The 26,237-nt window shown below is 45.1% G+C and overlaps 1 protein-coding gene across 1 annotated transcript in view; it reads right to left on the reverse strand.

Moving 5' to 3' along the window:
* Window positions 1–1,747: 1,747 nt before the first annotated feature.
* The window catches only part of SUPT6H (SPT6 homolog, histone chaperone and transcription elongation factor), a 33,750-nt gene continuing 9,260 nt past the window's right edge, over window positions 1,748–26,237 (reverse strand). Inside the window, exons 2-37 of the mRNA XM_075263570.1 lie at window positions 25,826–25,938; window positions 24,449–24,613; window positions 24,256–24,326; window positions 23,572–23,764; window positions 23,384–23,468; window positions 22,489–22,759; window positions 22,272–22,373; window positions 20,815–20,931; window positions 20,615–20,704; window positions 19,773–19,915; window positions 19,483–19,631; window positions 19,088–19,189; window positions 18,811–18,940; window positions 18,481–18,631; window positions 17,975–18,129; window positions 17,242–17,437; window positions 16,806–16,945; window positions 16,326–16,443; window positions 16,165–16,241; window positions 15,119–15,254; window positions 14,876–15,013; window positions 14,296–14,463; window positions 14,074–14,201; window positions 13,773–13,980; window positions 13,465–13,612; window positions 12,428–12,570; window positions 12,208–12,348; window positions 11,918–12,113; window positions 6,021–6,259; window positions 5,476–5,589; window positions 5,242–5,366; window positions 4,763–4,875; window positions 4,542–4,619; window positions 4,274–4,446; window positions 3,991–4,187; window positions 1,748–2,801 (exon numbers count right to left, since the gene is read on the reverse strand). Of these exons, the coding sequence (XP_075119671.1) occupies window positions 2,615–2,801; window positions 3,991–4,187; window positions 4,274–4,446; window positions 4,542–4,619; window positions 4,763–4,875; window positions 5,242–5,366; window positions 5,476–5,589; window positions 6,021–6,259; window positions 11,918–12,113; window positions 12,208–12,348; window positions 12,428–12,570; window positions 13,465–13,612; window positions 13,773–13,980; window positions 14,074–14,201; window positions 14,296–14,463; window positions 14,876–15,013; window positions 15,119–15,254; window positions 16,165–16,241; window positions 16,326–16,443; window positions 16,806–16,945; window positions 17,242–17,437; window positions 17,975–18,129; window positions 18,481–18,631; window positions 18,811–18,940; window positions 19,088–19,189; window positions 19,483–19,631; window positions 19,773–19,915; window positions 20,615–20,704; window positions 20,815–20,931; window positions 22,272–22,373; window positions 22,489–22,759; window positions 23,384–23,468; window positions 23,572–23,764; window positions 24,256–24,326; window positions 24,449–24,613; window positions 25,826–25,931 (5,193 nt within the window). The 5' untranslated portion in view covers window positions 25,932–25,938 and the 3' untranslated portion in view covers window positions 1,748–2,614. The remainder of the gene's footprint in view (window positions 2,802–3,990; window positions 4,188–4,273; window positions 4,447–4,541; window positions 4,620–4,762; window positions 4,876–5,241; window positions 5,367–5,475; window positions 5,590–6,020; window positions 6,260–11,917; window positions 12,114–12,207; window positions 12,349–12,427; window positions 12,571–13,464; window positions 13,613–13,772; window positions 13,981–14,073; window positions 14,202–14,295; window positions 14,464–14,875; window positions 15,014–15,118; window positions 15,255–16,164; window positions 16,242–16,325; window positions 16,444–16,805; window positions 16,946–17,241; window positions 17,438–17,974; window positions 18,130–18,480; window positions 18,632–18,810; window positions 18,941–19,087; window positions 19,190–19,482; window positions 19,632–19,772; window positions 19,916–20,614; window positions 20,705–20,814; window positions 20,932–22,271; window positions 22,374–22,488; window positions 22,760–23,383; window positions 23,469–23,571; window positions 23,765–24,255; window positions 24,327–24,448; window positions 24,614–25,825; window positions 25,939–26,237) is intronic.

The raw sequence follows: 26,237 nt of genomic DNA on the forward strand, positions 1-26,237 counted from the left end.
CTGTCCCATGGTGGCCCCTCCACACAGTAGACTGTCCCATGGTGGCCCCTCCACACAGTAGACTGTGCCATGGTGGCCCCTCCACACAGTAGACTGTCCCATGGTGGCTCCCTCCACACAGTAGACTGTCCCATGGTGGCCCCTCCACACAGTAGACTGTCCCATGGTGGCCCCTCCACACAGTAGACTGTCCCATGGTGGCCCCTCCACACAGTAGACTGTCCCATGGTGGCCCCTCCACACAGTAGACTGTCCCATGGTGGCCCCTCCACACAGTAGACTGTCCCATGATGGACCTTCCACACAGTCGACTGTCCCATGGTGGCCCCTCCACACAGGTTCTGTGGTGGCCAAGCATCGCAGCAAATCAACTATCCTATGCTGTCCGGCATAAAAACACCAAAAGAAAGCAGGTCATAGCTGAATCCTTCGGATCTCATATGCCCTATTAAAGTGAACTATTCTGTCACAATATGTTTTAAAGAGGACCTTGTTAATAGGTGCCACTCCACTGATTCTGGCACAGTTGGAATTTTTTCTCTAGCCCCCACCTTTCCCCAGGAGACAATGCTGTTAGTTTTGGTGGCTGATATACTATATAGGCTATATATAGTACTGTCAGGTGGGCGGTGTCAGGCAGGAGCAGACGAGGGGTGTGATTCTGAGCTCTGACACTGGCTGCCTCTGATTGGAGCTCTGAGTTACACCCCCTACCTGACCCCGCCCCTTCTGACATTACAGAGCTTAAATAGCACATCAGGGACCAAAACTAACTTTTTTCTCAGGAACGGTGAGGCCTAGAGAGAAAATTCCAACTGTGCTGGAATCAGTGGAGTGGCGCCTATTAATAGATGCTAAGAACCTGAATTGGTGTAGGCATTAATGAGGCATTTTATATTGATTACTATTCAAGGTGATTATTTAGGTCATGACCCTTTAACAGTATGATTATGTATTATGCGGACCTCAAGATTCCTCTCACTAAGTTTGCCCGGCAGTTTTATTTGGATCATACATAGTCGAATCGAAACAGCTCTTCAGACCATAGAGTAAAATGATCGGTGCAAGTTCCTTTCCGTCTGGGTGTTGCATAATGTGAGGGACCACTGAGGCCTGTGATTGGGTCGCCTCATCACATAGCATCATGATGCATAGACGCAAGTGGATGCTATAACACAAGATCCCCATGACCTTCCTTCGGAATACCAAACGCAACTGCAAACGTCGTGCCAGTGAAGGCACACAGACCCCCATAGACTATAATGGGGTCCGTGTGCTTGCCACCAGATCTCCGCAGGATCATGCGGACAGGAAAGTAGTTCGCAATCTACTTTCCTGTCCGCATGATGCGTGCGGGCAGCGTGCGGAAAGCACATGGACCCCATTATAGTCTATGGGGTCTGTGTGCTTTTACTGCACACCACTTGCAGTTGCGTTCGATATTCCATTCGGGGAGTCCCCCATGTGGACTCCCTGAACGGAATACCGAACGCAGATAATGTGAACGAGGGGAAACAAAGCACACAATTGAGTGCATAGAGCCTTAACTGTAATATAAGACCGGAACAAGGGATGAAGGGAAGAGGTGTTGGAGAATTTATTTTATTTTTAAGCATTTACTCTGTTTAGGGTCCTTTTTAAGCTCCCATACACCAACGACCAGTTGAATGTTGCCCCTAAAAAAACACTCCAATAAATCAAGAGTCAAATTTCTTATATTTGTTCCAGACCATTTATTTGTCTGCTGCAAAAAATTTAAAAAAAAGAAAAAAAAGAAAAGAAAAGAAATAAAACATCTATAGGTGTCAGCAGAATTCCAAGACACCTCCACACTGCAATGTCAAAGTTAAAAAAAACAAAAAAAAACAAAAAAAAAAACGCTATGATCCATCACATACGTATGCAAAGAGTGTGAAGCACATAGCCGCAAACTTACCGGTAGCTGCTCACTGCAGTGGGTGGGGGGAGAATCAGAGCAAAGAGGGGGAAAAATAATAAATACATTTACCCAAATGTCTCCAACCAAAGAACAAGTTTGTTACTGTATGAAGCCACTTCTTGTTGCTACAGCAAAGCATCCCTTAGGACGGGAATCCCAAAAATGCTACCTTATAGATAGTCTACAGACGTCTCCCATCAGCCCCTCTGTCATGTGTCTCTATAGACCCCTCCAGCAGCACATACAGGACAGTAGCGAGATCTTTCTTCAGATCTCTCAGGATTGCATTCTTTGGCAGAATAATGCAACTTTAAATAAAAGTGAAGCCCATTCTATGCTTAAAACATAGCTCATAAAAACAGGTAGTTTTTTTTAGATTTTTTTTTCTCTCTACCCCAATGAGGCAAACGTTACCTCCTCACGTAGAAGGGAAAGAACACTTTAACATGAAACAATAAGATATTGAGGCTCGGGTCTAGAGACAAGATTGCTCTAGCACCCGTCAAGTAAACACAGGCTTCACATAGGAGGGTCCAATCTTTTCATGTACGGCTATGCGCCTATTGGCCCACAAATCATAAACGTGGCCGGTTTAGAGTATTTCATATGCTTGTTAAGATTGGGAGCGCGGCTGTTCAACTCGGCCATTAAAAGTCCAATTTCGGGTATGCGGTTTCACCGGTCCATTTCATCCAGTAGTGGTGTGGCATCCCCGGCGATGGACATGGGCGTACTTTCGATCATGGGACTTGGTGAAGGGCGAGGTGTTAAGCGCTGCTTCTGTTTCCGCCTTTCGGCTTCTTTTTCGTGCAGCCATTTCTCCGCCATTTTCCCCCAGTCGATTGGTGTTTGACTGCTTGGTCTGGTAGTGAAAAAAAAAAAAAAGGAAAGGAATTGTTATATGTACAGCAAAGTGACGAGAGCGCAGCTTCATGTAGCTCAAGATTACAAGGTTAAGTTTGGTAGTATTTTGAGGTCATCGGACTAGCACAGTTATTCCTAACCAAATAACTAGGTTAACCACTAGTTGCCTTGCTCCGTTATAGAATATCGCAGAAGGATGATGGTTCAAGCATGCTGCCAGACTATTAGTGTGTAGTGAAGGAGCTGTGCCACCTCAAACACTTGCAGGTCCCAGCTGTGTTATACAACTGGCACCCCACTGTAATAGATAGGATCAGGGGAGGACTCCTACCCTTACTGTTTAACCCTTTAGATGCATGAGTCGACGCCGACTGCGGCATCTAAGTGGTTAGCGAAAGGGAGTGTACTCTTTTTCAGATCCCAACTGATGACCTCCCAGGTGACGTATCTGTGGGGGGTGCTGAGGAGCTGCCATAGAAGCAATGGGTATTAATGATGGCTTCCAGGCTTGCAAAGCAAGGAGGCAACAGCAGGGACTAAAAAGGCAACCTGTCAAATTTCCAATACCAAAAAAAAACCCACTACAACACATCAGAACATAAAGTGATCAGAAGAGTGCATTGCTGAGATTTTTTTACTTAGGATTTTGAGGTGGAATCCACCCCAAAATCCAGAGCAAAAAAATGTCTCCCCTTAAAATCAATGGGAGCCGGTCATTTCTTTATTCTGTGAGCGGTCTGTTCCGGCTCCCAGAAAAAAGAAGCAACATGCTCATTCTTCAGGTGGCTGCCAGGGCCGGTTCAGCCGCAGACGTCCGCCTGAAGACACTCCCTCCCGACTAGGTCCATTCATCTGGTCATAATCCGGAGTGGAGTGCTGTGAGTGGAGTGCTGTAAGTGAATGCTGTACACTGCACCAACATCCAGTTGCAGCTACCATTTTCTGGTCCGAAATCTGAGGCATCCTCCGCGTCAAATTCCGGACCAAAAAAACCCTGCGTGATCTCAGAGTTGTCAAAGCATCAGCTTATTATCTCTTTTCTTACTGAACAATCATGGGTGCTTGACCAATACAAGCATGTTTGTAGGGTGGAGAAGGAGGATTACTTTCAGGTCCACATTTGCCTGGGTGACCGCTTTCTTATGTACATTTATGGTCAATATTAGTGATTAAAATACTGTACTCACTTGGACTGTTGTCTGTGCCGGGAGCTGGAGCTACTTTGGGAATGGGAGGACTGAGGAGTAGGTGCTGGCGTGGGGGTGGCACTTGGTGGCAGCTGATGGTACTGCGGTGTAGCAATAGGCTGACTAGGCGTAGCATAGGAATAACTTGGTGTCATCAGGGGAGTAGCCACAGGTTGCTGAGCTGGGGTTGTGAACACCTTAAGGCACAAGAACACTTTTGGTTAATACACATAAAACCAGAATATGATTTATTATTACTTTGCTCGTCTGAGAATCTACTTACATGATATGCGCTGCTCCCACCTCCACTGCCTCCGCCATACCCATACTGGCTGGACGCCCATTGGGCTGGTGTGGCATTAGGATTTTGCCCATGTTGGCCAGTAACTGCAGCAATTGCATTAAACATTTGTGAAGTCATGTTTTGTGGCAGGGCATTGACAGCCCGAGTAAGATCTGCAGAAAACATTGGAAAGAAAGAAAGAAAGAATAAATATTGGTTTCATCTAAAAAGAAAAAAACAAATGCAACCAGAGAAATCCGAGTCTCACCTGCAAGATTAATATTGGCAGGGGTGGCGCTCATGGAGGCCGGAGTCCTTGTTCTGCTGCTGCTGCTTGGGGTAATACCTGATAAACAAAATCCAACATAGTCATGTTCCTTATCCCCTACTGAATGAATACTAAGCAATACCCTGGAACATGCATAGATCATATTCTAGTTCATTCAATAGGTACATTACAAACACGAGATGAAGATATTCACAACTTACCTGGTACAGGATCCTGGTAGTGGTCTTTAAACCACCTGAAAAGTCCATTGACGGTAGGGAATACTTGGCCCCGATACCTGAAGCCTTCAGGTGTCACTGTGACATATTCCACTCTAAACCAAGAAATACAATGCAAAAATTAAAAACTGCTGATTTTTTTTTTTTTGTGAAATAAATGATTTATACTCTCTAGAAGAATCGAGTTAAAGACGTTATCCCACTCCAGGCTTCATAGTTTACATAACACTGTATATTCAGTATTCTCTGTCTGGTACTATAGTTCAGTCCCACTGACTTGAATGGGACAAACCTGAAGTGAAATATACCAATATACCATACAACAGTATGGAGCCGTACTTTATATACAATAAAGGGGGGCGGGGCAGCACTTGCCATGCCCTTTAACTATGGGTCAGTCCCCCACCAACCTAATCCTGGTGACCAATCCTAAAAAATAACGCCGTTCACTCCACTCTTACCTTGGTTTAGCTCGTGGTTGATATCCAAGTAAAAATTTCCCAGGAAGTTCTTTACTGGCAGATATGTAATATGGAATGAACGTCGGTTTCTCTTTCTTTGTCTTTATTAAGAGTTCTTCAAGTTTCTGTTCAGGTAGAAAACAAACAAAACATTAACTCAAACCACAACTATTTGTCAGGGTTGGGTTTTTCAAGATCCTGTCCGAAGGGGATTTCAGCGGGTGCCGCACTAACCTTTTTGTCTCCAGAGTTACAGTCTTGATAGTACTTGTGGTTGATGAGATCTCTTGCGAAAGAAGCCATTGGCTGGACAAATCGAGCAATAATTTCATCCAGGTCCTCAAATTCCTACAGGAAATTGTAAGAAAAACAAACAATTCAGTGACAATATAAGGTGATATATTATGAACAATAAAGGCAGCAAAAGGCTGAATCAATTCTACATTTTGTCGCTAAATTTCCCAGTCAAGAGGACGTGTAATAAGAGGACACGCTATAGGAGGACGTGCTATACGAAGACACGCTATAAACTTCTTAGAGGTACAAGTCCCACTTTTAGGCCTCCCATCTTTTGGAAAAACAATGGTCTCGTACGTTTAATTTCCATGTTTCAGAAACAGCCTGTTCCTCCAATAGATTAGGGTCCCAGTGGTCTTACCCTCATCTACTGGACTTCTATACAAATATGCTATAAATATACCCTACACATCATGTTATAACGTGCACCTTCATACCCAATGCAATACCATGATATATATTCTCTCCTTATTTTAGCGTACCTCAGTATTAATCCAAAGGGTGGAGCCCAAACTGAAGGCATTTTCTTTCCCTTCCTCTCGAACGTCCACATGTTGGTAGATTCCCTCGCTGACCTTCCAGGTGACCGTCAGGTGATTTTCTCCTTTACTGCTAGGTCGGATGATGACATCTCCCTGATCCATGGACTCCATCATCTTCTCGGCTTGCTTGAAGTTTATATTATGGAACGATGGGTGTGCAATGACTCGCTTGATGTAAGCTGGAAGGGAAAAGGTTTGATATTACTAAAAGCAATTGCTGGAATTTTTACTACTATCGCTATTAGGAGTGGTTGGCTTGACGTCCATCAAAGGGATTTTCGATAAGGTTAATAGGTTATCAGCATAAAAAAGACAATATAGCTATTCTTCCAGTTCCTATGTATACTTTAAACTGCTCATTTTTGGAGACGCCGAGTGTTTGGACACCCTACTGACCTGATATTGATGACCTGACCTGAGGAAACGTCATCAATATAACTCAGGAAATCCTTTTATCCATATGCCCCAATACACTTTCCCCCTACGCCCAACAGCAGCACAACTGGGGTATTCCTGCCCCTATGAGCTGTTAGGACAGGTGGAATTTTTAATTACCTAACAGCTTTTGACCTCTATAAGAGGCCGGAAGACCTGCTCCTCCCTTGTGTTTTTTTCTGTCCTGTGGGACAGGACAGGTGGTGAGCAGGTGTTCTGACCTCCTATAGGGGTCCACTACTCTCCCCCACCGGTACCTGACAGCAGAAGATCTTTTTTCTGGACATCCTATTTTTTTCAGCAGAGGTCCCCTTCTCCCGGCGTTGACCCTGCCGGCTCGTGCACGCTCCTGTCCGGCTGGCGCGCCGGGTCGGGGCTTTCCCCTAGGAACGCTAGACCTAGGAACCTTTCTCAGGTTCCTCCGGTCCGCCGTCTAACAGGGTCCGCCGCACATGCGCAGTGCGCGGGTCTCGTGGCGGACGGGAAGAGAACAACCCCTAGACACGAGCATTGCACGGTAGTTCGGGAGGGGGGTCCCCCGGTCCTGGGGACCATACCTGGGTCAGATCCCCCTCCCCCTGTCTTCTCCCCTCCCCTTTTTTTCATGAGATTCTGGCTCCGTTGTAGCCCCTGTCCCGTGGGCGGGGCTCCGGGCAAAACCCCGCCCCCTGGCCTATTTAAGTCCCCTTAGAGCTTCAGTTAGTGCTTGTCGCTCCGGTTGCAAGCACATCAGTTGGTGAAGCTCCCTGGTCAATTTCTGTGCTGGAGAACTGTCTTCATTGACTAAGGTTTGGTGGACATGGCCGGGGGGGGGGGGAGGGAGGTTGGGGAGTTGCATCCCTGAGTGCAGTAAGTAGTTAGTGTATCCTTTCTTCCTCCTCAGAATGTCTTCTTCTTCCTCCACTGTTCCGCCTAGAAGGAAGGCTACTTCCAAAAGGAAGCATCTGGCGTGCGCTTCTTGTAGAGTGCCGCTGCCTGATGACTCCCAATATCGCTTCTGTCAGGGGTGCAGGGCCCCCTCTATTGAAACAACTCCCATGCGAGAGATGGTGTCCTGGGTGAAGGGGTACGTCCAGGACTCCATGAAAAGAATGGAAGCCGTCTCCCTGGCCAAGAGGCGACGGCTGGATTGCGAATTGTCCCTGCCGCCTCTGGAAAAGCTGCGCCTCAGGGATGTGGAGTCGTCTTCTAGTACGGAGGAGGAGAAGGAGATTTTTCCCCTGGACAAAATGTCCAGAGTATTCAAGACCCTAAGAATCAGAGACCGGGAAGGCGGGGAAGGCTCTAGCCGTAGGTCTCGTACCTTCAGGCCCTCTTCGGAGATGCTCCGCCTGATGGAGGGCGAATGGAGGCACCCGGAGAGATCCTTTGCGCCATCCACACGCTTCAAGGCACTTTTTCCCGTCTCTGAGAGTCAACTAAAGGCGTGGGGTCCCCCGCCAAAGGTGGACGTCGCCGTGGCCAAGTTATCAAGGCGCTCCATCCTTCCATCAGAGGACGGCTCGGGCCTCAGGGACCCCATGGATCGCCGAGTCGAAGGATCTTTGAGGCGGGTATATTCGTCCGCCTCTGCCCAGGCCTCTTTGGGCATGGTCGCGAATGAGGTAGCAACTGGCTTACGCGCAGAACTGTCATCCCTGGCCAAGGACATCGATTCCGGCGTGGATCGTGATGATCTCCTCGCGGCAGTTTCCGACATCACGCTGTTGGTGGATCACCTGACAGAGACTACCCATTTTCAGACCCGTCTGGCGGCTAGATCCATGGCACTGGCTACTGTGGCTCGCCGACCCCTATGGCTGAAGCCCTGGAAGGCTGACCTTACTTCCAAAAATAGCCTCTGTGGTCTCCCCTTTGAGCCCGGACGGCTGTTCAGAAGGGAGCTCGACCACATCATGGAAGGCTGGGCCGACTCCAAGGGCAAGAACCTGCCACAGCCCCTTGAAGGTCGGAGTACCTCCTTTCGAGGAAGAGGCACTCGAAGAGGCACCAGAGGCCAGCGGCGATCTGGGAAAGGAAGAGGTCGGGGCTCATCTCGTGGCCGTAAGAATGCCCCCTTCTAATTCCCTCTCAGTACACTCCCCCCTTCCTACTCCCCCCCTCCCCTGGGGTGGGCGGTCGTCTTTCCCACTATGTGGAGGCCTGGCGGCAGAATATTCGGGACCCCTGGGTCATCCAGATGATCCAGGAAGGTTATAAAATTAATTTTGTTTCCCAGCCGCCAGAGAAGATGGTAAGAACCCGCCCTCTTCAGGGCCCCAAACAACTTCATCTGGAGAAATTGATTCAGGAGTACGTGGACAAGGCCGCGCTAGAGATGGTTCCTCGCGCAGAACAAGGCACAGGCGTCTACTCTCCAGTCTTCTTGGTCCCCAAGCCATCAGGCGAGTGGCGTATGATCATCGATCTCTGGTATCTGAATCACTTCATCCGCAGGCTGCGGTTTCGCATGGAAACCATAAGGTCAGTACTACCTTTCCTGCACCCTGGAGATCACTTCGTCACTCTGGACCTGAAGGACGCCTACCTCCACGTACCCATCTTTCTGGCACACCGAAAGTTCCTAAGGATTGCCGTAGACATACAGGGGAAAGAGGCGCACTTCCAGTTCGCAGCCCTCCCGTTCGGCATATCCTCCGCCCCCCACACCTTCACAAAGGTCATAGCTCCGGTCGCTGCCGCCCTGCGCCTTCAAGGCATATTCATAGTCCCATACCTGGATGACTGGCTTCTGAAGGCTCATTCAAAGGAGGTTCTTACCACGCAGGTGCAGACCGTCGTAGCTCTACTAGACAAGCTGGGGTGGCTGGTAAACTGGCAGAAGTCAGTGATGGTGCCATCAACACGAGTTCAGTTCCTGGGACTTATTCTAGACTCTCTCAACATGACGGTCTCTCTACCCTCTCCTCGCAAAAGGAAAATTGCTCGGGCGGCACATCATTTGTCTTCCACACGGAAGGTCACCATCAGGACGGCGATGAAGGTCCTCGGATTGATGTCCGCTGCCCTAGATGCAGTTCCTTGGGCCCTATGGCATATGCGCCCTCTACAGAACGAGATCTTGAGAGTCTGGAATCACAGTCCTTCAGGTTTACAGAAGCCAATCCAGTTAACCATCAGCACCCGGCAAACCTTGCCCTGGTGGACCCATCTGCGAGATGGGAAGTCCTCGGTCCAGCCCGCCTGGACCCTGTTGACTACAGATGCCTCCCTCACAGGCTGGGGAGCTCATCTGGGGGAGACCCCGGTTCAAGGTACATGGAATCAGCGGGAGAGGACGCACTCATCCAACTGGCACGAGCTTACCGCAGTTCGAGCCCTTCTGTCATTTGCACCACTTCTACGAGGGAAAGCGGTCAAAGTAAGATCAGACAATCTGACGACAGTCCACTAAATCAACAAGCAGGGAGGAACCAGGTCCCCCTCACTCATGCAAATCACCAATCTGATCTTCTCCTGGGCAGAACGAAACCTCTCCCAGCTGGTCGCGGTACATATCCAGGGCCGCCTGAACATCCTAGCGGATCAACTCAGCAGAGGCCGGCCGACCGCAGGCGAACGGTCCCTGAATCAGGACATCTTCCACTACCTGACCAGGAGGTGGGGTCTCCCCGAGGTGGATCTGATGGCCACCCAACACAATGCCAAAGTAGAAAGGTTTTGCTCCCTGTACCGGGAAGACAACCCTTTGGCTGTGGATGCCCTGTCAATACCATGGAGGTTCGAACTGGCATACGTGTTCCCTCCCATCCCGATGATACCGAAGGTATTGGCGAAACTCAGGCAGGACCAGACTTCGGCAATAGTGATCATGCCGTTCTGGCCAAAAAGGGCATGGTTCACCGACCTTATCCTTATGAGTCGGGGGAACTACTGGAGGCTTCCACCAGTCAGGAACCTGGTGTCACTGAACAGTCGGCCGTGCCTGGGCCTAGACAAATTCAACCTCACTGCCTGGAGGCTAACCGCGCCATACGCGCAGACAGAGGATTGTCCCAGGGAGTGCTAAGAACCTTAGCCCATTCAAGAGCAGAGGCAACCAATCAGAGCTACCAAAGGATCGCCCGGATATTCCGAGATTGGTGTACAGGCAGCCACCACGATCCAGACAGAGATACAGTCCTAGAGTTCTTACAGAACGGCCTGGAGAGAGGACTAGCACCTGCCACCCTCAAGGTTCAAGTGTCAGCTCTATCTGCTCTCCTGGAGACACGGTTATCACAAGATCCTCTTGTCAAACAGTTCCTTAGGAAGGCTGCCAGGCTCCGCCCCCAGGTACGGCCCCCTGTCCCCAGGTGGGACCTGGCCGCGGTTCTACAAGGGCTATGTGCGCCCCCCTTCGAACCATTATCTGAAGTGGACTGGAAGTACCTGTCATTTAAAGTGACCTTTCTGTTGGCAATAACCTCCGCCAAGAGGGTTGGCGAATTGCAGGCTCTAGCAGCCTCCGAACCTTTCATAACTTTCTTTCCTGACAGAGTACAGCTAAGGTTCGTCCCAGGATTCTTGCCGAAGGTACCCACACTTCAGAACACCACCGGGTTTCTTTCCCTCCCCTGCCACTGAGCAGGAGGAGAAGCTACACGCACTGGATCTGGTAAGAGCACTACGTATTTACCTAGACCGTACAGCACCGTTCCGAAGATCAGAGAATCTTCTGGTTAATGTGTTTGGCCACAATAGAGGCGCTAAAGCATCAAAGGTAACCCTGTCGAGATGGATCAGAGAAGCTATCAGCTGTTCCCTGCGGGCTCAGAATCTTCCTGTTCCAGAATTCCTACGAGCCCATGCCACCCGAGCAGTGGCGACATCATGGGCAGAGACACGGTTCCTCTCCTTGGAGCAGATATGTGCTGCAGCCTCATGGAGCTCACAGCTTTTTGCCAAACACTACAGATTGGACTGGCGTACGGCCGATGCTACAGCATTTGGGCACTCCGTCTTGGCATCAGCCTGCCAGGAGGTCCCGCCCTAGGGGAGATAATACTTGCTAAATCCCCAGTTGTGCTGCTGTTGGGCGTAGGGGGAAAGAAAGATTATGAATGATAATCTGTTTTCCCTTAGCCCAAACAGCAGCACAAGGCTCCCTCCCTAAGAGGTGCTATTGTACAGATTTTGTGTATGTGTGTGTAGCTCTTGGCATAGATTGCTCTGTATATCATACTTGTTACTAACACAAGGGAGGAGCAGGTCTTCCGGCCTCTTATAGAAGTCAAAAGCTGTTAGGTAATTAAAAATTCCACCTGTCCTAACAGCTCATAGGGGCAGGAATACCCCAGTTGTGCTGCTGTTTGGGCTAAGGGAAAACAGATTATCATTCATAATCTTTCTTTCCATTCAGAGCAGAGAGCAGCTGGAAAGTCTCCATATTACCCCTCAGAAATCCCTCCCTGATAACTTACTTGTACGCTGTTGTTTCTTCTTTAGGTCCTCCTCTTGTTTCTGATGTGCAGCCTCAGTGTCAAAGTCGTAGTAAGTGTCCTTGGGTAACTTCCACTCGTTGTTTTTGTCCATTAGATCAGATGTACGACAAGTCATGTCCACGCCAAACTTCTCTATGTTGATTTTCATAATTCGACAATGGACAGTCATGCCCACCTAACACAGAAAAAAAAGATTTGCCTATTAGTCAATCTATCCCAAACATAATTTATGTGAACCGTTACAGATCAGATCTTATTGGAGATCATACCTTAACTCGTTCTTCAGGCCGCTTCACTACTTTATCACTGATGAATTTGGTTGGAATAAAGCCAGTTACACCATTGTCCAGCCGGGTTTTAACACCAATTGCTTGACCGGGACAGGAGCCGCTGTCAAAATGATTCCAGACCTAGAACGTATATAATCATGGGGTTAGCTCATAAATTAAGTACCAGCTTATATTAGCTTTATAGATCTCCTTTATCTACCTCACTGAGTTCTGGAAAGTTATCTTGCTGACAGAACGGACATTGCCAAAGCCCGGTCTCGTCATTCCTGATGGCCTGGTCGTAACTTTCTCCTTGTGGTCGCCTGTGTGCAATTCCAGTTACATTACAGGTGATGAGTTTACCTGAGAAGAGAATAGTGGCAACTTAATAAAAACTTCAAAAATAAGATTAAGCAACCTAAGAGGAAAATTCATGACAACACTGTATTAATCATTAGTAGCTTCACACCCCTTTTTTAAAGAATGGGTGTGTGTTGGGAAAACACCACAAGATTAGGATTGCCCTGTGGTTTCATTTGGATCAAACACGTCCAACGAGAAACTGCTATTATACTCTATATAATAAACGTTGGGCCGGGGGAGTGTTACTTACCTCTCCTGGGCTCTGGCACAATCCATGCGGTCTATCTTCTGACAGATGTCAGGGACTGCTGAGGCTTGTAAGTTGGCCTCAGAAATCATATAGCGTCATGGACGCATAGACGCAAGTGCCGTTATTTCGGCTGACAGTGGTCCCCAACGTCTGTAACAAGACTGTAAGGGAGGAGGGAGTCGTGCCGAAGCCGAGGAAAGGTGAGTAACACTTATCATTGTGTACCTCCCCATGGCCATCACCTATGATACTCTAGGATTTAAATAGACCTTGGAGTATAATAATAGCAGTTCAAGTGTGTATAGTTAGAACTAAACTACAGATGGGACCTCAGGAATATTACAATAACCTAAACAAAATAAGCGACATGAACTAAAACATGCGTTATCTGGGACGATGTTCGGTTTTGGTTATTTTCCCAATCCTAAATCAGCCCCATTGTTTGCCTATATAAAAAAGGTAGCTTGATTAAAAAAATAAAATAAAATCAGAACAGAATAGAATGAGACCTTGTATATCTATTACATGTGGTGTGTGTCATGAGTAACACAAGGAGGCGGCTTCAGAACAAGTGGAAATATAATAGCTGTAAATGCATAGTCACTGTAATGTTACTGGTTTGGCAGCTTTATCAATGTACTGACCTATATAGAAAGTCTCTGGAGTTTCCCTAGTCAGCATATTGAATACTTCTTCAGGGTTGGGCGATCGGTACGGAGTTCTGAGGTCTTTGTATCTGCAGCTGAGCTCAGCCCGAATATCATATAATGTAATATGTTTATCTCCATAACCCTGGGAAGAAATGAAACAATTGATGAGACATAACATAAATCCAGCATCGACCAGATTGACCATTTTTATTAAGAGATATAAGAATTTCTCTTCATTTGCAAAATCTCGCACAGACCATTTTAGGAAATTACATAATGATTAACTTTTGTATAGAACAAACCTGTCTCTCCAGTTCTTCTGCAAATGCGTCCAGATCCAGATCTTTTAACCTTTCAGGATTTTCTAGAATCTCTTCTAGCGCTCCTGCAGGATTGGCATCTTCAGCGGACTCATCGTACTCTAAAGCATCTACCGCCATCTTACGAGCCCACTCATACGTTTCTGGATGCACTCGAGAACCGTCTAGGACTTCAATGTAGGAATCCGTACTAAAAATATGTAAAAATGACAAAGGTAAGAGTTACCGGTGTGGAGGATTGTAGCACGGATTCGATTCATCCTTCACTAAACCAAAAACTAACCTGTCACCAAGAGAATTTGTGTCAATCTTAATGAAGCCAGCGCAGTTGATGAAGACTTTGGGCCCCATATGACACATGGTGACCAGCTGAGTGCGATTCTCCAACCGGGTATTATTCTGCTTAAGTATCTGTAAAGCACAAAGACATTAAGATTAGTTTTACCTGGTGAATACAAGAAAACGAGGAACTCCATAGCACAAGAAAACCTCTTTGACTACTTACCTTTAGCAGGTGAGTTCCTTTACGAGGTCCAAGTCCACAGACATACTGAACAAGCGACTGTGTGTATGGATGAGCAATGGCCCTATTGACATCCACTCCCACTTCATTCACTCGGTTGATAAACTCGCAGTACAGGGCATTAAGCAGCTCTTCCTTCACGACGTGATCCTGAGATAATAGGAATTAGAAAAGAAGCATAAACATTGACTTGAAAAGAATCTATGGCTACATCTGACATGCTGTTTTATGTAGACACGTGCATTGTATTTCCTAAAAGAACAATTCTGGAACATTTTCTCTTAGAACTCGTGTTATTCATCCTGGAAATTTAGGAATACATTTCCCACTCGATGTTCCCCCTTGTGAAATGTGTGTATCTGGCTGTCACCTATAACAGGACTAAATCAGACCGTGTATGGGTAACACCCAGTTGTCAATTTTAAGGAGGAACACCCGAGACAGAGTTCTAAGAGAAGATTCTCCTGGATTTTGGGGAAAACAATCCATTACTAAAACAGACAAGTCAATAAGTGATAGGTCCTCTATAAAAAGAGTAAGCAATGCCAACACAGCGACTTACTTGTAATGGATGCAATTTCAGACACAAGATGTCGTCATCAGTGCTGCAGACCTGAGAGAATTCAATCAAGGGGTCTTGGATGCGTCGGGCAATGGAAACTGCCTGGCGTAAAACGGGAGGGTAATCTCGGAAGTCACTCTGTAAAACAAATAAGGATCGTCTAAGAGATGTCACAGCTAAAACACAACATGGAAGACGATATTACAAAGAGCTGATCACTACTGCAAAGTGTAACCATCTTACCTCAGATTTTTTGCTGTTCATATACAACACTGCTAATTCATTATCCACCAGTTCCACTCCGATAGACGACATCTGTTGGGCTTGCTCAAGGTCATGAACGACGCGTTTAACGTCATCCACCATCATCTGAGCATCTCTGAAACAAAGAAAAACACCAGCATGGTCGGCTTTAGGAATTTGCAGTTGAATTTTTTCCGCTTCGCCAAATTTTACATTGCCGGATAGAATTTAAGACGTCCCATTCACTTTAATTGGAGAGATCAAGCGGAATCCACCAGAAGATTGCGCATGATGCTTACTTTTTCCACTAGCTGGAAAGAATCAATGGAGGCTGGTTTCAGGCAGAATTTGGAGCAGATTTTGAGGTGGAATTCTCCTCAAATTCAGAGCAACATTCTGCAGTGTCAAAATGCACCAGGTTTAATAGAGTGGCTCATGCTAGGGGATAAGTCTAGTACATCTTTTTGTATAGTCTAAGTTTATGTCACCTATTGCTTGATCTTCTTCTGAGTCCAAGTGTATTTAGTGCAATTCCTCTAATTTTAAGCCATATCCCTTTTCAGGCGAAGCTAAAAATCTCTAGCCTTGCCTGGTAAGGGGGCATAGCTTCAGACAGGACAACGTGCACTAACATAATGATGGAAAATAAGGTCAAGAAATAGGATTTATATGCTTGGAATACACAAGAGATGCTCAAGCTGCGTCACTCTCGGGTCAAAACCGCCTGCCACGACTGTCACGGTTCCCCCCTCCGGAGTTGGCTCAAATGAATGCTGCTGCCAGGCGGACGTCACTTCTTTTTTTTCGCTAGCAGCAACATGTCGCTAGCGGTAAAAAGAACACTAGTGGTCTCCATAGACCACCATTGTATGGAGGTGGATTTTGAGGCAAAATCCGCTTTCAAAATCCGCCTCCTTGCCCCTATGTGAACAAGCCCTTAGATATCAATAATGCAAAACTAAAAAAGGCAGAGGAAAATGCAAGATATATAAATATATATAAAAAACACACACACTTAGGAGAAGTAGAAAAGTTAGAGGACATACCTGTTCTCACCAGATATGGCAACCACATGAGGTTTCTTGCTTAGCAAAAACTTTTTCAGAGTCTCCAAGTCTTGCGTCTATGAAAGTCAAGGAAAACATCAGCATTTCACTTCAGAAAAAAACAGACATAAAGCTGTAATGCACGTGACCTTAGAACTGACCTTCCTCTCTCTTTCGTCTTCCCTCCACGCATTCTTTCTTTTGGTGAAGTACGGCAAGCGCAGAAAGTCTGTCACTTCACCCTCCCCATTTATCAGGGAGCAGAAGACAGGGTGATCTCTTAAGAAAGAAAAACACAGCCATGAGCACCAATATGTGGCAGATTATAGAACACCCTGTTGCTTGGAAATGCAATTCTGAATCTAAAGCGGTTGTATTACAAGTCTACGTTATACAAGAGTAAGTTTTCAGCCTCATACTATGGTGCTGATAGGACAACATATGGGAGTTTTTGATTCCATTCAGCTCACTTGAGCCCTGTAAGGTAGGTGTACATGTCTGGAAACTAAATGTAATGTCCCCCTGGACTTCTACGTACACCTACACAATGGCATATGGTACACAACTGGATATTGTTACAAATTTAGTTTTCATCTTTTTTGCAGAACGCTGCACTGTTCGCTTGGTATTAAGAAACGCACCTGGCAGAGGAGAAGGCCATGCCTAGTACACGAATTCCTTTTCCTTGGTTCTCCTCCATGAAGTCATCGTCTTCTTCTACTTGTTGATCAGGGCGGTATGGCGCCACTTTCAGCCAGTTGTACAGTTTACGGCTACAAGACTTTACATATAAATAAGGAAGAAAAATTAAGGATGAATTATTTCATTTCTTTTTAGCAAAGTCCCCATTAGTATTTCAGTTCATCGTTCTCACCAATAACCCAGAACTTCTGAAAGTTGATGCAAATTGACTGCACTTTTACATTTGTTAAGACCTCAAAGCAAAGGACTATTATGGGACACACAGATCAACCCAAGAGTCAGGTCACAATACGGTACAACTCAAAATAAGGCAAGAAGCCCCCCATTGCTGACCACTGCCACCCGATCCCAGCTTTCATTTTCCAAGGTTCTCACCTTCACTACAAATTCTTTAGCCTCTAGTAAGAGTTTACTCTTCAACTCTTTGCCCATTTGGGGGTAGAGGAACTGTTTTAGGCCCCGTTCAATAGCCAAAGTTCTTTGCCTGTTCCACTCTTGTACTTGGTGGCTAAACTCATCTCTGTAGTAGAACTGCTTGATTTCTTCAAAGTAGGTCTGCTCATTGCCATAACTAAAACCAAAACAAAAAAACCCCATAAGTTAAATAGCAGAAGTTGTATACTGTATTCACTGAAACTAAAAGTGGCCATAGACATTAGATAAATGAAAGCTGAACCTGCTATTGAGCCAGAGCACCTAATGTGTAAGGGGTCATCTGACAGTCCCTTATGGTATGGTGTATAAATAAGTGCCAGGCATGTTGGATTTCAGACATGCCTGATCCTTTGATCTCATGGCCAGGAGTGTGGAGTTGAAAAACCAAACCACCGAATCCTCCATTACAAATGGTCGGCAGCCACAGTCAGGCAGAAGATGTAAAGATCATCTAACTCGAGTCTGAATTCCTTTGTAGTAAATACGTAGCGCGCTATACATTATTAAAATAATTACTCATTTTATTTTGAAGCCAGAGGGAGTTTGTAACTATTTTCTGACTCCAACACCATCCAAAATGGGACCCAACTCTGACTCCGCTCATGGCGGCAGCATATTCCTCAGAACATTATCATGAATATGGAGGTGATTGTAGAAGTGAACCATCACTTACCCTTCCACATCCTTCATATCAATAGAGATCTCAATAGTAATCAGACCTTCATCTTCTGCAAGGCACATCTTAAGAAACTGGTCATCCCTAAGCTCTTTAACGGGTTTGTTCTTCAGATATTTGAAGGCGTATGCAAAGTGGGCTTCATCAACTTCCTACATGTGCAGAAAAGTATTATTAGAATTATTTGCTTACCATTAATATAGTCATTGTTAGGGTATAGTCACACTGAGTTAGTATATTTGGTGTGAAGCATCTTAGGTATACATGAAATGTAGCTGCACAGTATACATTTAACAAGGGAGCCTATCAGCGATGACCGATAATGAGTAGTTGGCTATAGTTTTAGGCACAAGTGTCAGTGTCCCCAGTAGTACAGCATCCTAAAATGCGAGACTATTACACTTTTCTGCATTCATTCCAATCCAAAGGGACAGACATTAATATAGAACTACATTTAAATAAAGTTGAACAATGAAAAAAAAAAAAACATAACAAGCACTTACTTTTCTGCCCTTCTTGCTTGGGACAATATTAATCTTTCCCCTTTCCTGGAAGGTCTGACGAAGAACCTGCCTGACCAATGGTTCTCTAGCAATCTGCAGAGCGACCATGTACCTGGCTCCTTCCAGCACGGCCTCAGGGGTGGTGAACTGACTAAAAAAAATAAAGAATACAAAAGCTATTGAGGAACATACTGTAAAGTTTTCAACTACACCTCTAAAGTGTGCTCAATAAACATCCCTTAGAATGTAAGATTGCTCGGATGAACTCAGTCACGGCAGTAATGACAGAATAACATGTGAGGACAACAAATAAGTCAATCCCAAACTTACCTGCACACGTAATCTTTAGCAAGTTCTAAAGGTTCAGCTGGAAACTGCTCAGTTTCGTGCCGCTGGTAACTGTCTCTCAAGTTCTCACCAAACTGCTCAGGTGTCAACCCAAACTTCTTTGCTAAACCATCTATAAAAAGCATAAAGACACATCAGACCCCAGTCCTACTCAGCGGCCGAAGGCCTTGCCTTCCCCGTATCAGTGTACTTACAGAAGTGGCCTTTCAAAGCAGTCAAAATGCTTTAAAGATGTATTTAAATGAACGACCCAACTTACCCAGCCCAGCACATTGGCAGATAGAATACATATCTCGACGAGAAGCCTGCTTCAGCTCCGGACCTTTCTGCTCCTCATCTTCCTGTTCTGCGGCTTCCGCTCCTAGAAAGTAATATTAAGAAAAAAAATTAATAATTGTGCAAAAAAAAAAAAAAAAAAAAACATTTGGGACAGAGTTTTACCATAAAAATATGCAAAAAAAAAATAAAAAATTAATTATAATATATATGAGGAACAGAAATAGTTGTGAGATTTAGAATCCAGCATCTGCCACTTCAATTAATCTCAAGTCTAATATTGCATCCCCATTGTTTACAAACACCCTAAAGGATCATCGTGCCATGAGTCTCAGTGTCCAGCACTTTTTTTGTAATAGTACATAGGTAAGTACAAACCTTCTTCCTCCCCCTCCTCTGGGATTCGCTTCAGTTTCTTTTGACTAGACTTTGCTGCGTTCTGCATTTTTGGAATATCTCTTCCGTAGTACAGCAAGAAGTGATTGTAGACATCCCTCAGTTCATCCATTGACCGGACGTCTTTCAATCTAAAGAAGTAAAGGGAGTTTCCTTCTATCACAATTACTAAACGATAGATAGATAGATAGATAGATAGATAGATAGATAGATAGATAGATAGATAGATAGATAGATAGATAGATAGATAGAAAAAAAATCAAAGCTGTCACCTCTCCATATCTGTAGTATCCAAAGGCCGGATTTCGTCCGCTAGTGGCTTATCAGGATCCGCAGAGATCTGCTCATACTGATAGGCTTGCATCTTCTGAAACAAGCGCATCAAATTTTGTTTCCTCATCCTGAGCTGGGTCCACTATGGGTCAAATAAGGAAAACGAATATAAATAATTTTGATTATATTGTTTTAATTCAAGGATGATATTACAATCACTCTTTAGACAGCTGTGGCGGCGTAATGCAGCTTTTCTGAATGCTTTATGCACCAGGCTCCTATGAAGGCACAAAAGGAAATTTGGCCATTATGACAATATCAGTGAAGAGCGGCAGAATACATCCTAAAATGGAATGGTGTTACAATGTTATGTTAAAGGCATCCTATCATTGGATTCTGGAGATTTCTCTCGCAGCATTGGTGGATGCCCCCAGTGCTGTTTGTACGCTGGGGACTGCCCAAAGTGCTGCAAGAGAACTCATCTAAATACTGAAGAAAACCAAGATTTCTACTGAATGGCGGCGCGGAGAAGACATCTAAAGGTAGGAGAGGAATAGCCTTTCTTAAGGCTATTCCTATCTGGTAGGCAGAAAAGGGTATCCAACGATAGGATCCCTTTAAGCTCTGGTTACTATTGGATGCATGCCCAAAGTCTTGTGTGCTGATAAAATCGTTACTTGGATGCTTTTAATGTTACTTTATACTTATGATGTTGTTGTGATTCGCTGATATGATGTGCAAGTCGTACATTTAAAGGGCTATTCCTATTTTGGGAAATCAAAGAAAATTTCCAAATTGAGATTAGAGACAATAAATTCCCTTAATCTATGTAAAGATTTACCTTTTCATCCCACTGCCAGACTCGCCACAAATCATTGATGTTTAGCTCCGGCTCCACATACTCCTTTCTATAGAATGCAATGAAGGGCACCTGCAATACAGACTCGCTATTAACAAAGGATCAACATTCAACTAGAACAATTGTGACAATCTCGTGTTGGTCATTTAGCCTGACAGTGTCTTTGTTAATAAATCGCATACCTCAAAGTGTTGATTTCTCATGAAATTCAAAGCTTCTCGGATTTTTTGTATGGTGCTTGGTCCTTTACGGCTGAAGCTGCTGCCAACTTGACCACGTTCCAAATAATCACAGCTTTCCTGTTATAGGAAGGTAGTAAGCCGATGACTTATGAAGTTTAACAAGTATACAATAGTTTCTGACTGGTACTGATCCAGCACATTTACATTCAGTGAACCTGCCAGATTCTTTCTACTGCTGGATGAGAGCTGAGCTCTGTGATATATAGGGTTATATGGTAGAGGAGAGAAGCTGAGCTCTGGGATATATAGGGTTATATGATAGAGGAGAGAAGCTGAGCTCTGTGATATATAGGGTTATATATATGATAGAAGAGAGAAGCTGAGCTCTGTGATATATAGGGTTATATGGTAGAGGAGAGAAGCTGAGCTCTGGGATATATAGGGTTATATATATGATAGAAGAGAGAAGCTGAGCTCTGTGATATATAGGGTTATATGGTAGAGGAGAGAAGCTGAGCTCTGGGATATATAGGGTTATATGATAGAGGAGAGAAGCTGAGCTCTGTGATATATAGGGTTATATATATGATAGAAGAGAGAAGCTGAGCTCTGTGATATATAGGGTTATATGATAGAGGAGAGAAGCTGAGCTCTGGGATATATAGGGTTATATGGTAGAGGAGAGAAGCTGAGTTCTGGGATATATAGGGTTATATGATAGAGGAGAGAAGCTGAGCTCTGTGATATATAGGGTTATATATATGATAGAGGAGAGAAGCTGAGCTCTGTGATATATAGGGTTATATGATAGAGGAGAGAAGCTGAGCTCTGTGATATATAGGGTTATATGATAGAGGGAGAGAAGCTGAGCTCTGTGATATATAGGGTTATATGATTACAACGTAAACATATAAAAGGATTTTGAATATAAAGCAGTAAATCGTGACACGCCTACTCGGAGAGAAAGTGACAGTCCTGACTACCCCGCCCACACGCAGTTAATGACAGCTTATTCAGAAGTCATAGCATTGTAAGGCTTAGTTCACGCTCAATTCCGAGTGTGCATATTCCGTCGCAGCTGCTGTGACAGGTTGCTGGTGCCGTGCACAGCATCCCGTTGCGGCTTTCTGCTCTGGATTAGGCCCAAATGAATGGGCCTAGTCCGGAGCGTGCTGCCGCGAGCGGACACTGTGGCTGATACAGCTGCGGAATCCACGTGAAGTAAGGGCAGCTCGTTCTTTTTTTCTGCTAGTGGCAACATGCCGCTAGCGGTCTACTAGACCACCATTGTGAGGGGGCGGATTATGACGTGGATTCTGCGCCAAAATCCGCCCCCTCTTGTTGCGTTTGAACGGGGCCTTAGATCATAGGGAATACAATTCCTTCCTAAAACAAGCATTTTAGGAAAGGCGAAGAGTCCTCTCCACAAGGAGCAATGTTAATAATGTAAAAACTACCTGTTGGGAAATAGTTGGTGTTGAAAAAGCATTCCTGTAGATCCAGTCGGCCTCCTCTTCCAGTTCATCATCTTCAGCAGATTTAACTGGTATGGTCCGCAGCTGCATAAAAGGAAATATTGTTATGCTCATATTATTAAGGCCACAGTCATACTGAATCTAGTAGACTACTATTACCTAAATTACACTTATCTTTGCAGTTTTATGAGCAATTTACCTGGAATCTTTCAGGCAGATCTGTGGTCCGGATCTCATTGTCCTGGTCAGTTAAATGGCTGCTCTCTAGTTCACTGGGCTCATAGATTTCAAAGATGCTGCGCCGGCTCACGCGCTTCTTAGCGGTTTTCTTGGGTCTGACACGAGTTTCTCCATCTGCTTCTTCATCCTCATATTCATATTCTTCCATTTCTTCATCATCCTCATTGTACTTTTCAAACTCTTCATAATCAAAATCAACACCGAAGATCTCCTGAGCTTCCTGCAAAGCCCTGCAAGAGAAAGAAGTGTGTCTCATTTCCTCTATATAACAATGTCTGTTTTTGTTTTTTTTTAGGGACCGGTGCATGAAAAATCTGAGTTGTAAAGATGTCTAAGATAAAAGAGGAGAGTGCAACAACTGATATGTGAGATTAGCCGAGGGATACATTCATTGGTTTCCATTTCATTTTTATACAGAAAATTGGCCATTTATTGTAATGCCCTGGCACCACATCATGTAGTGTCTCAGGCTCTCTGTATACTGGTGCCCTAGAGATGGCCCATCGTGTAGTGTCCCAGGCTCTCTGTATGCTCCCCTTCCCCTCATTTCGCCTCTAGTGGTCTCGAGTGGATGCTTGAAAGTCACTCAGAGTAGAGAGGACGAGTTGGAGAGCATCGAGTGAGTATGAAGGGACTCCTTGTAAAGAACTTGCCACCAGAGCACTGGAGGGGATATTGGTCTATATTGTGTTCTATTTAGGTGTTTTTTACATTTCAAAACAATGGGAGGGGATGATACCTATGTAGTCAATTATTCTGTACTTGGAATAGCTTTCTTAGGTTCTATATATGTGTCACAGTGAGCTTATTGCAACCTGTTATTGCAGCCCAGCAATATCAAATCCACTACTTACGCATCAGCATATCCCGGAAGCTTTTTCCTCCATTTCGGCTTTTTCAATGGCTGACCATCGTCGTCAACAATGAAATCATCAATATCTGCAAAATACAAAAGGGCATTTTCTAATTCTGGCCTAAGATTTCATATTCAAAACTGAACAAAAAATAAATAATTTTAAAAAACCCTGATATAAATGCTTACCGGATTCCTCATCCTCTTCTTCCTCCTCTTCATCGGCAGCTATAACCGGCTGATCACCTGTGTCAAGTCTATCCTCATCCTCCCCGTCCTGGAAGATTTCCTCTGCAATGGCTTCTTTCTCGTGCTCCTCTTTCCCGGCATCTTCCTCCTCATCTTCGTCATCGGACATTTTTTTCACACGTCTGAACTTTTGCTGTATTGGACATAGGCGCATTAATTTCATTGTATGAATTTCTTTTAATGTGTTGTCCTAAGATTTCAATCCCTGGACCTCTATTAGACAATATGGGACATCAATAGCCAAATACCGTACTCTGCTGCGCTCCAGCGGGCTAACAGTGGAGACTCACGCTCCCCACTCTATATATGGGGGGGATTTTGTCAAGGAAATCCGTTCTCATAATCAGTGGGATCACGTTGATTAGACCCCCAGCTATAAGACACTTCTCACCTTTGCCATTGATAGGAAGCCGCCATATTTTAGAGATTACCAGCACCTTAAGGCTTGACCTTACAGGATACTGCGATGATTACATAGTATTACATTCTGGCCATACAAATGATGTCCATATTCCGTGAAAAAAAAAACCATATGGACGGGGGTTGTCAACCGTTTTATAGCGGTGCAATCTTAACCAGGAACGTGGTGGAAACTAAAATATAGGCAAGCACAGATTTACTTACACGTTTCACTTTGACACCCAAGTTTTCTTCAATGAGATCAAAGTCATCATCTTCCAGTCGGTCATCATATGCTGCAAGTTTACGGAAAAGAAAAAAAATAATGGAATCTTAATGAGCCGATGCACAGACGGAGGATTTAGTGCTGCACTTACACCAAGCACCGACTACATCGTGAACGAGGATAGACACTTACTGCGCTTTCTGACTTTGTGGCCAATTTCATCATCTGAGCCTCCGGACTCACTCCTTGCATCCTCCTCCTCCTCTTCTTCCTCCTCATCATCATCGTCATTAATAAAATCTTTTAAGTTTCCTTGCTCATCCTGTTCATCGGGATTCTCTTCTTCCTCCTCTTCATCTAGACAAGGAAACAAATTACACCAAGTAGTTAAAACAGATTCTGAGCAGGCACTGGAGTATGGCGTAGCCAAGAGTCAGAAGCTGAAGTAGTAGCAAAGCTTTCATCTTAAAATTCACTTTATCAGAGATGGCACATACGTGGTGGCTGCCAAGATCGGGAATCTTAAAGGGGTTGTCCCATACAAGGATCCTATCTATACTGCTTGTTAATGTGAATGTAAGACTTTTCCTAAATACACTGCTTCAGCAAAACTGCTTTGTTTGTCCACTATCTTACTTTATTCAATTCATTGTTGACACAGCCCTTGACTTATCTGCTCAAAAGTCAAGTGATGTATCTGCTGCTCTCAGTGGGGAGGGGCTAAGTGCACAGGAGTGAGCCTGGGGGGGGGGGGGAGGGGTGTTAGTTTACACTTTGAGGGAAGTGGCCGCCAATACAGACCCGGCATCCGCTGTAATAGAGAGGCGGATGCCGGGGAGGGTTAGACACCAGCACAGGTTCCGGAGGGGGGGGGGCGGAATAGCAGCATCGCTCCTGCCGCTGCTGGCTTCATGCAGGGCAGGAGCGTAGCGACGTCGCAGGCACCTGTGCCGACGTCTAACCCTCCCCAGCATCCGCTGTAATAGAGAGGCTGTATTGGCATTGTGAAGGCTGGGGAACTGACTGGTCTCACCATCTATGAGCGCACACACAGGGCCAGCGGCATAGAAGCGACGTCATCTCGCCGCTGGCTTTGCATATGTAACCCCGCCCACCAATGATGCAACAAAGCAGGAAGACAGAAGATTTTATAGCAGCGAAGACTGGTGAGTATGCGACGTGGGAATACCCCTTTAATACCTTTTGGATTAGAAGTGTTGTTCATCTGTGGAGAGTATATTGTCTACCATGTAATGTGTATGGGGGGACCCCTGACAGCACATGATATGGAGATAAGATGAAGCAACTGGACTTCAACATGTCTGGCCATTGGTGCTTTTCTCCTCTGCATTTTCTGTGTGGAAACCGACCAGAAACCACACGGACCTCTTTATAGTCTATGGGGCCCACAGGTTTCGCTTTTTTTATGCGGATTAGGTTTTTGTTCAGGGGTCCACAGACCCCGAATGGAAACCATGCACAGATGTGAAGCGGGCCTCAGGTATCTCATGCCTATGGCCAGTCTTGGGGACTGAATGAATCAGAAATGATATCACCTATTCTACTTACCATCGTCATCCTCGACAAACTTCTTGCTGGATCTTTGCACCACCTCTCCATCATCGTTGTACTCTTCCTCAGATTCCTCTGCTTCACTTTCCACAAAGTCTGACATGATTTTTCTGGTCATACAAAATAAAATGGTAACAATGTAGGGTGTTATTGTCATTGTTATGGCCGCTTCTAGAATATTTGTCCCTTTTTCTTACAATACAAGACTTTCCTGTAACACACAATTGTTGTGTCCCTTCAACACAAGCCTAAGAAAAAGTCTAACAGGAATATTACGAGATCCAAATCCGCATCTCGGGCACATCTTGTGTCATGACAAGCTGAAATTTTCTATAAAAACATGTGACTTTGCTATTATTTATCTGCCTCTTACCCAGGGTGTCAGTTTTTGCTCTGAAAAAGTTTTCTA

This window comes from Leptodactylus fuscus, chromosome 2 (assembly GCF_031893055.1).
Source record: "Leptodactylus fuscus isolate aLepFus1 chromosome 2, aLepFus1.hap2, whole genome shotgun sequence".
Lineage (NCBI taxonomy): Eukaryota > Metazoa > Chordata > Amphibia > Anura > Leptodactylidae > Leptodactylus > Leptodactylus fuscus.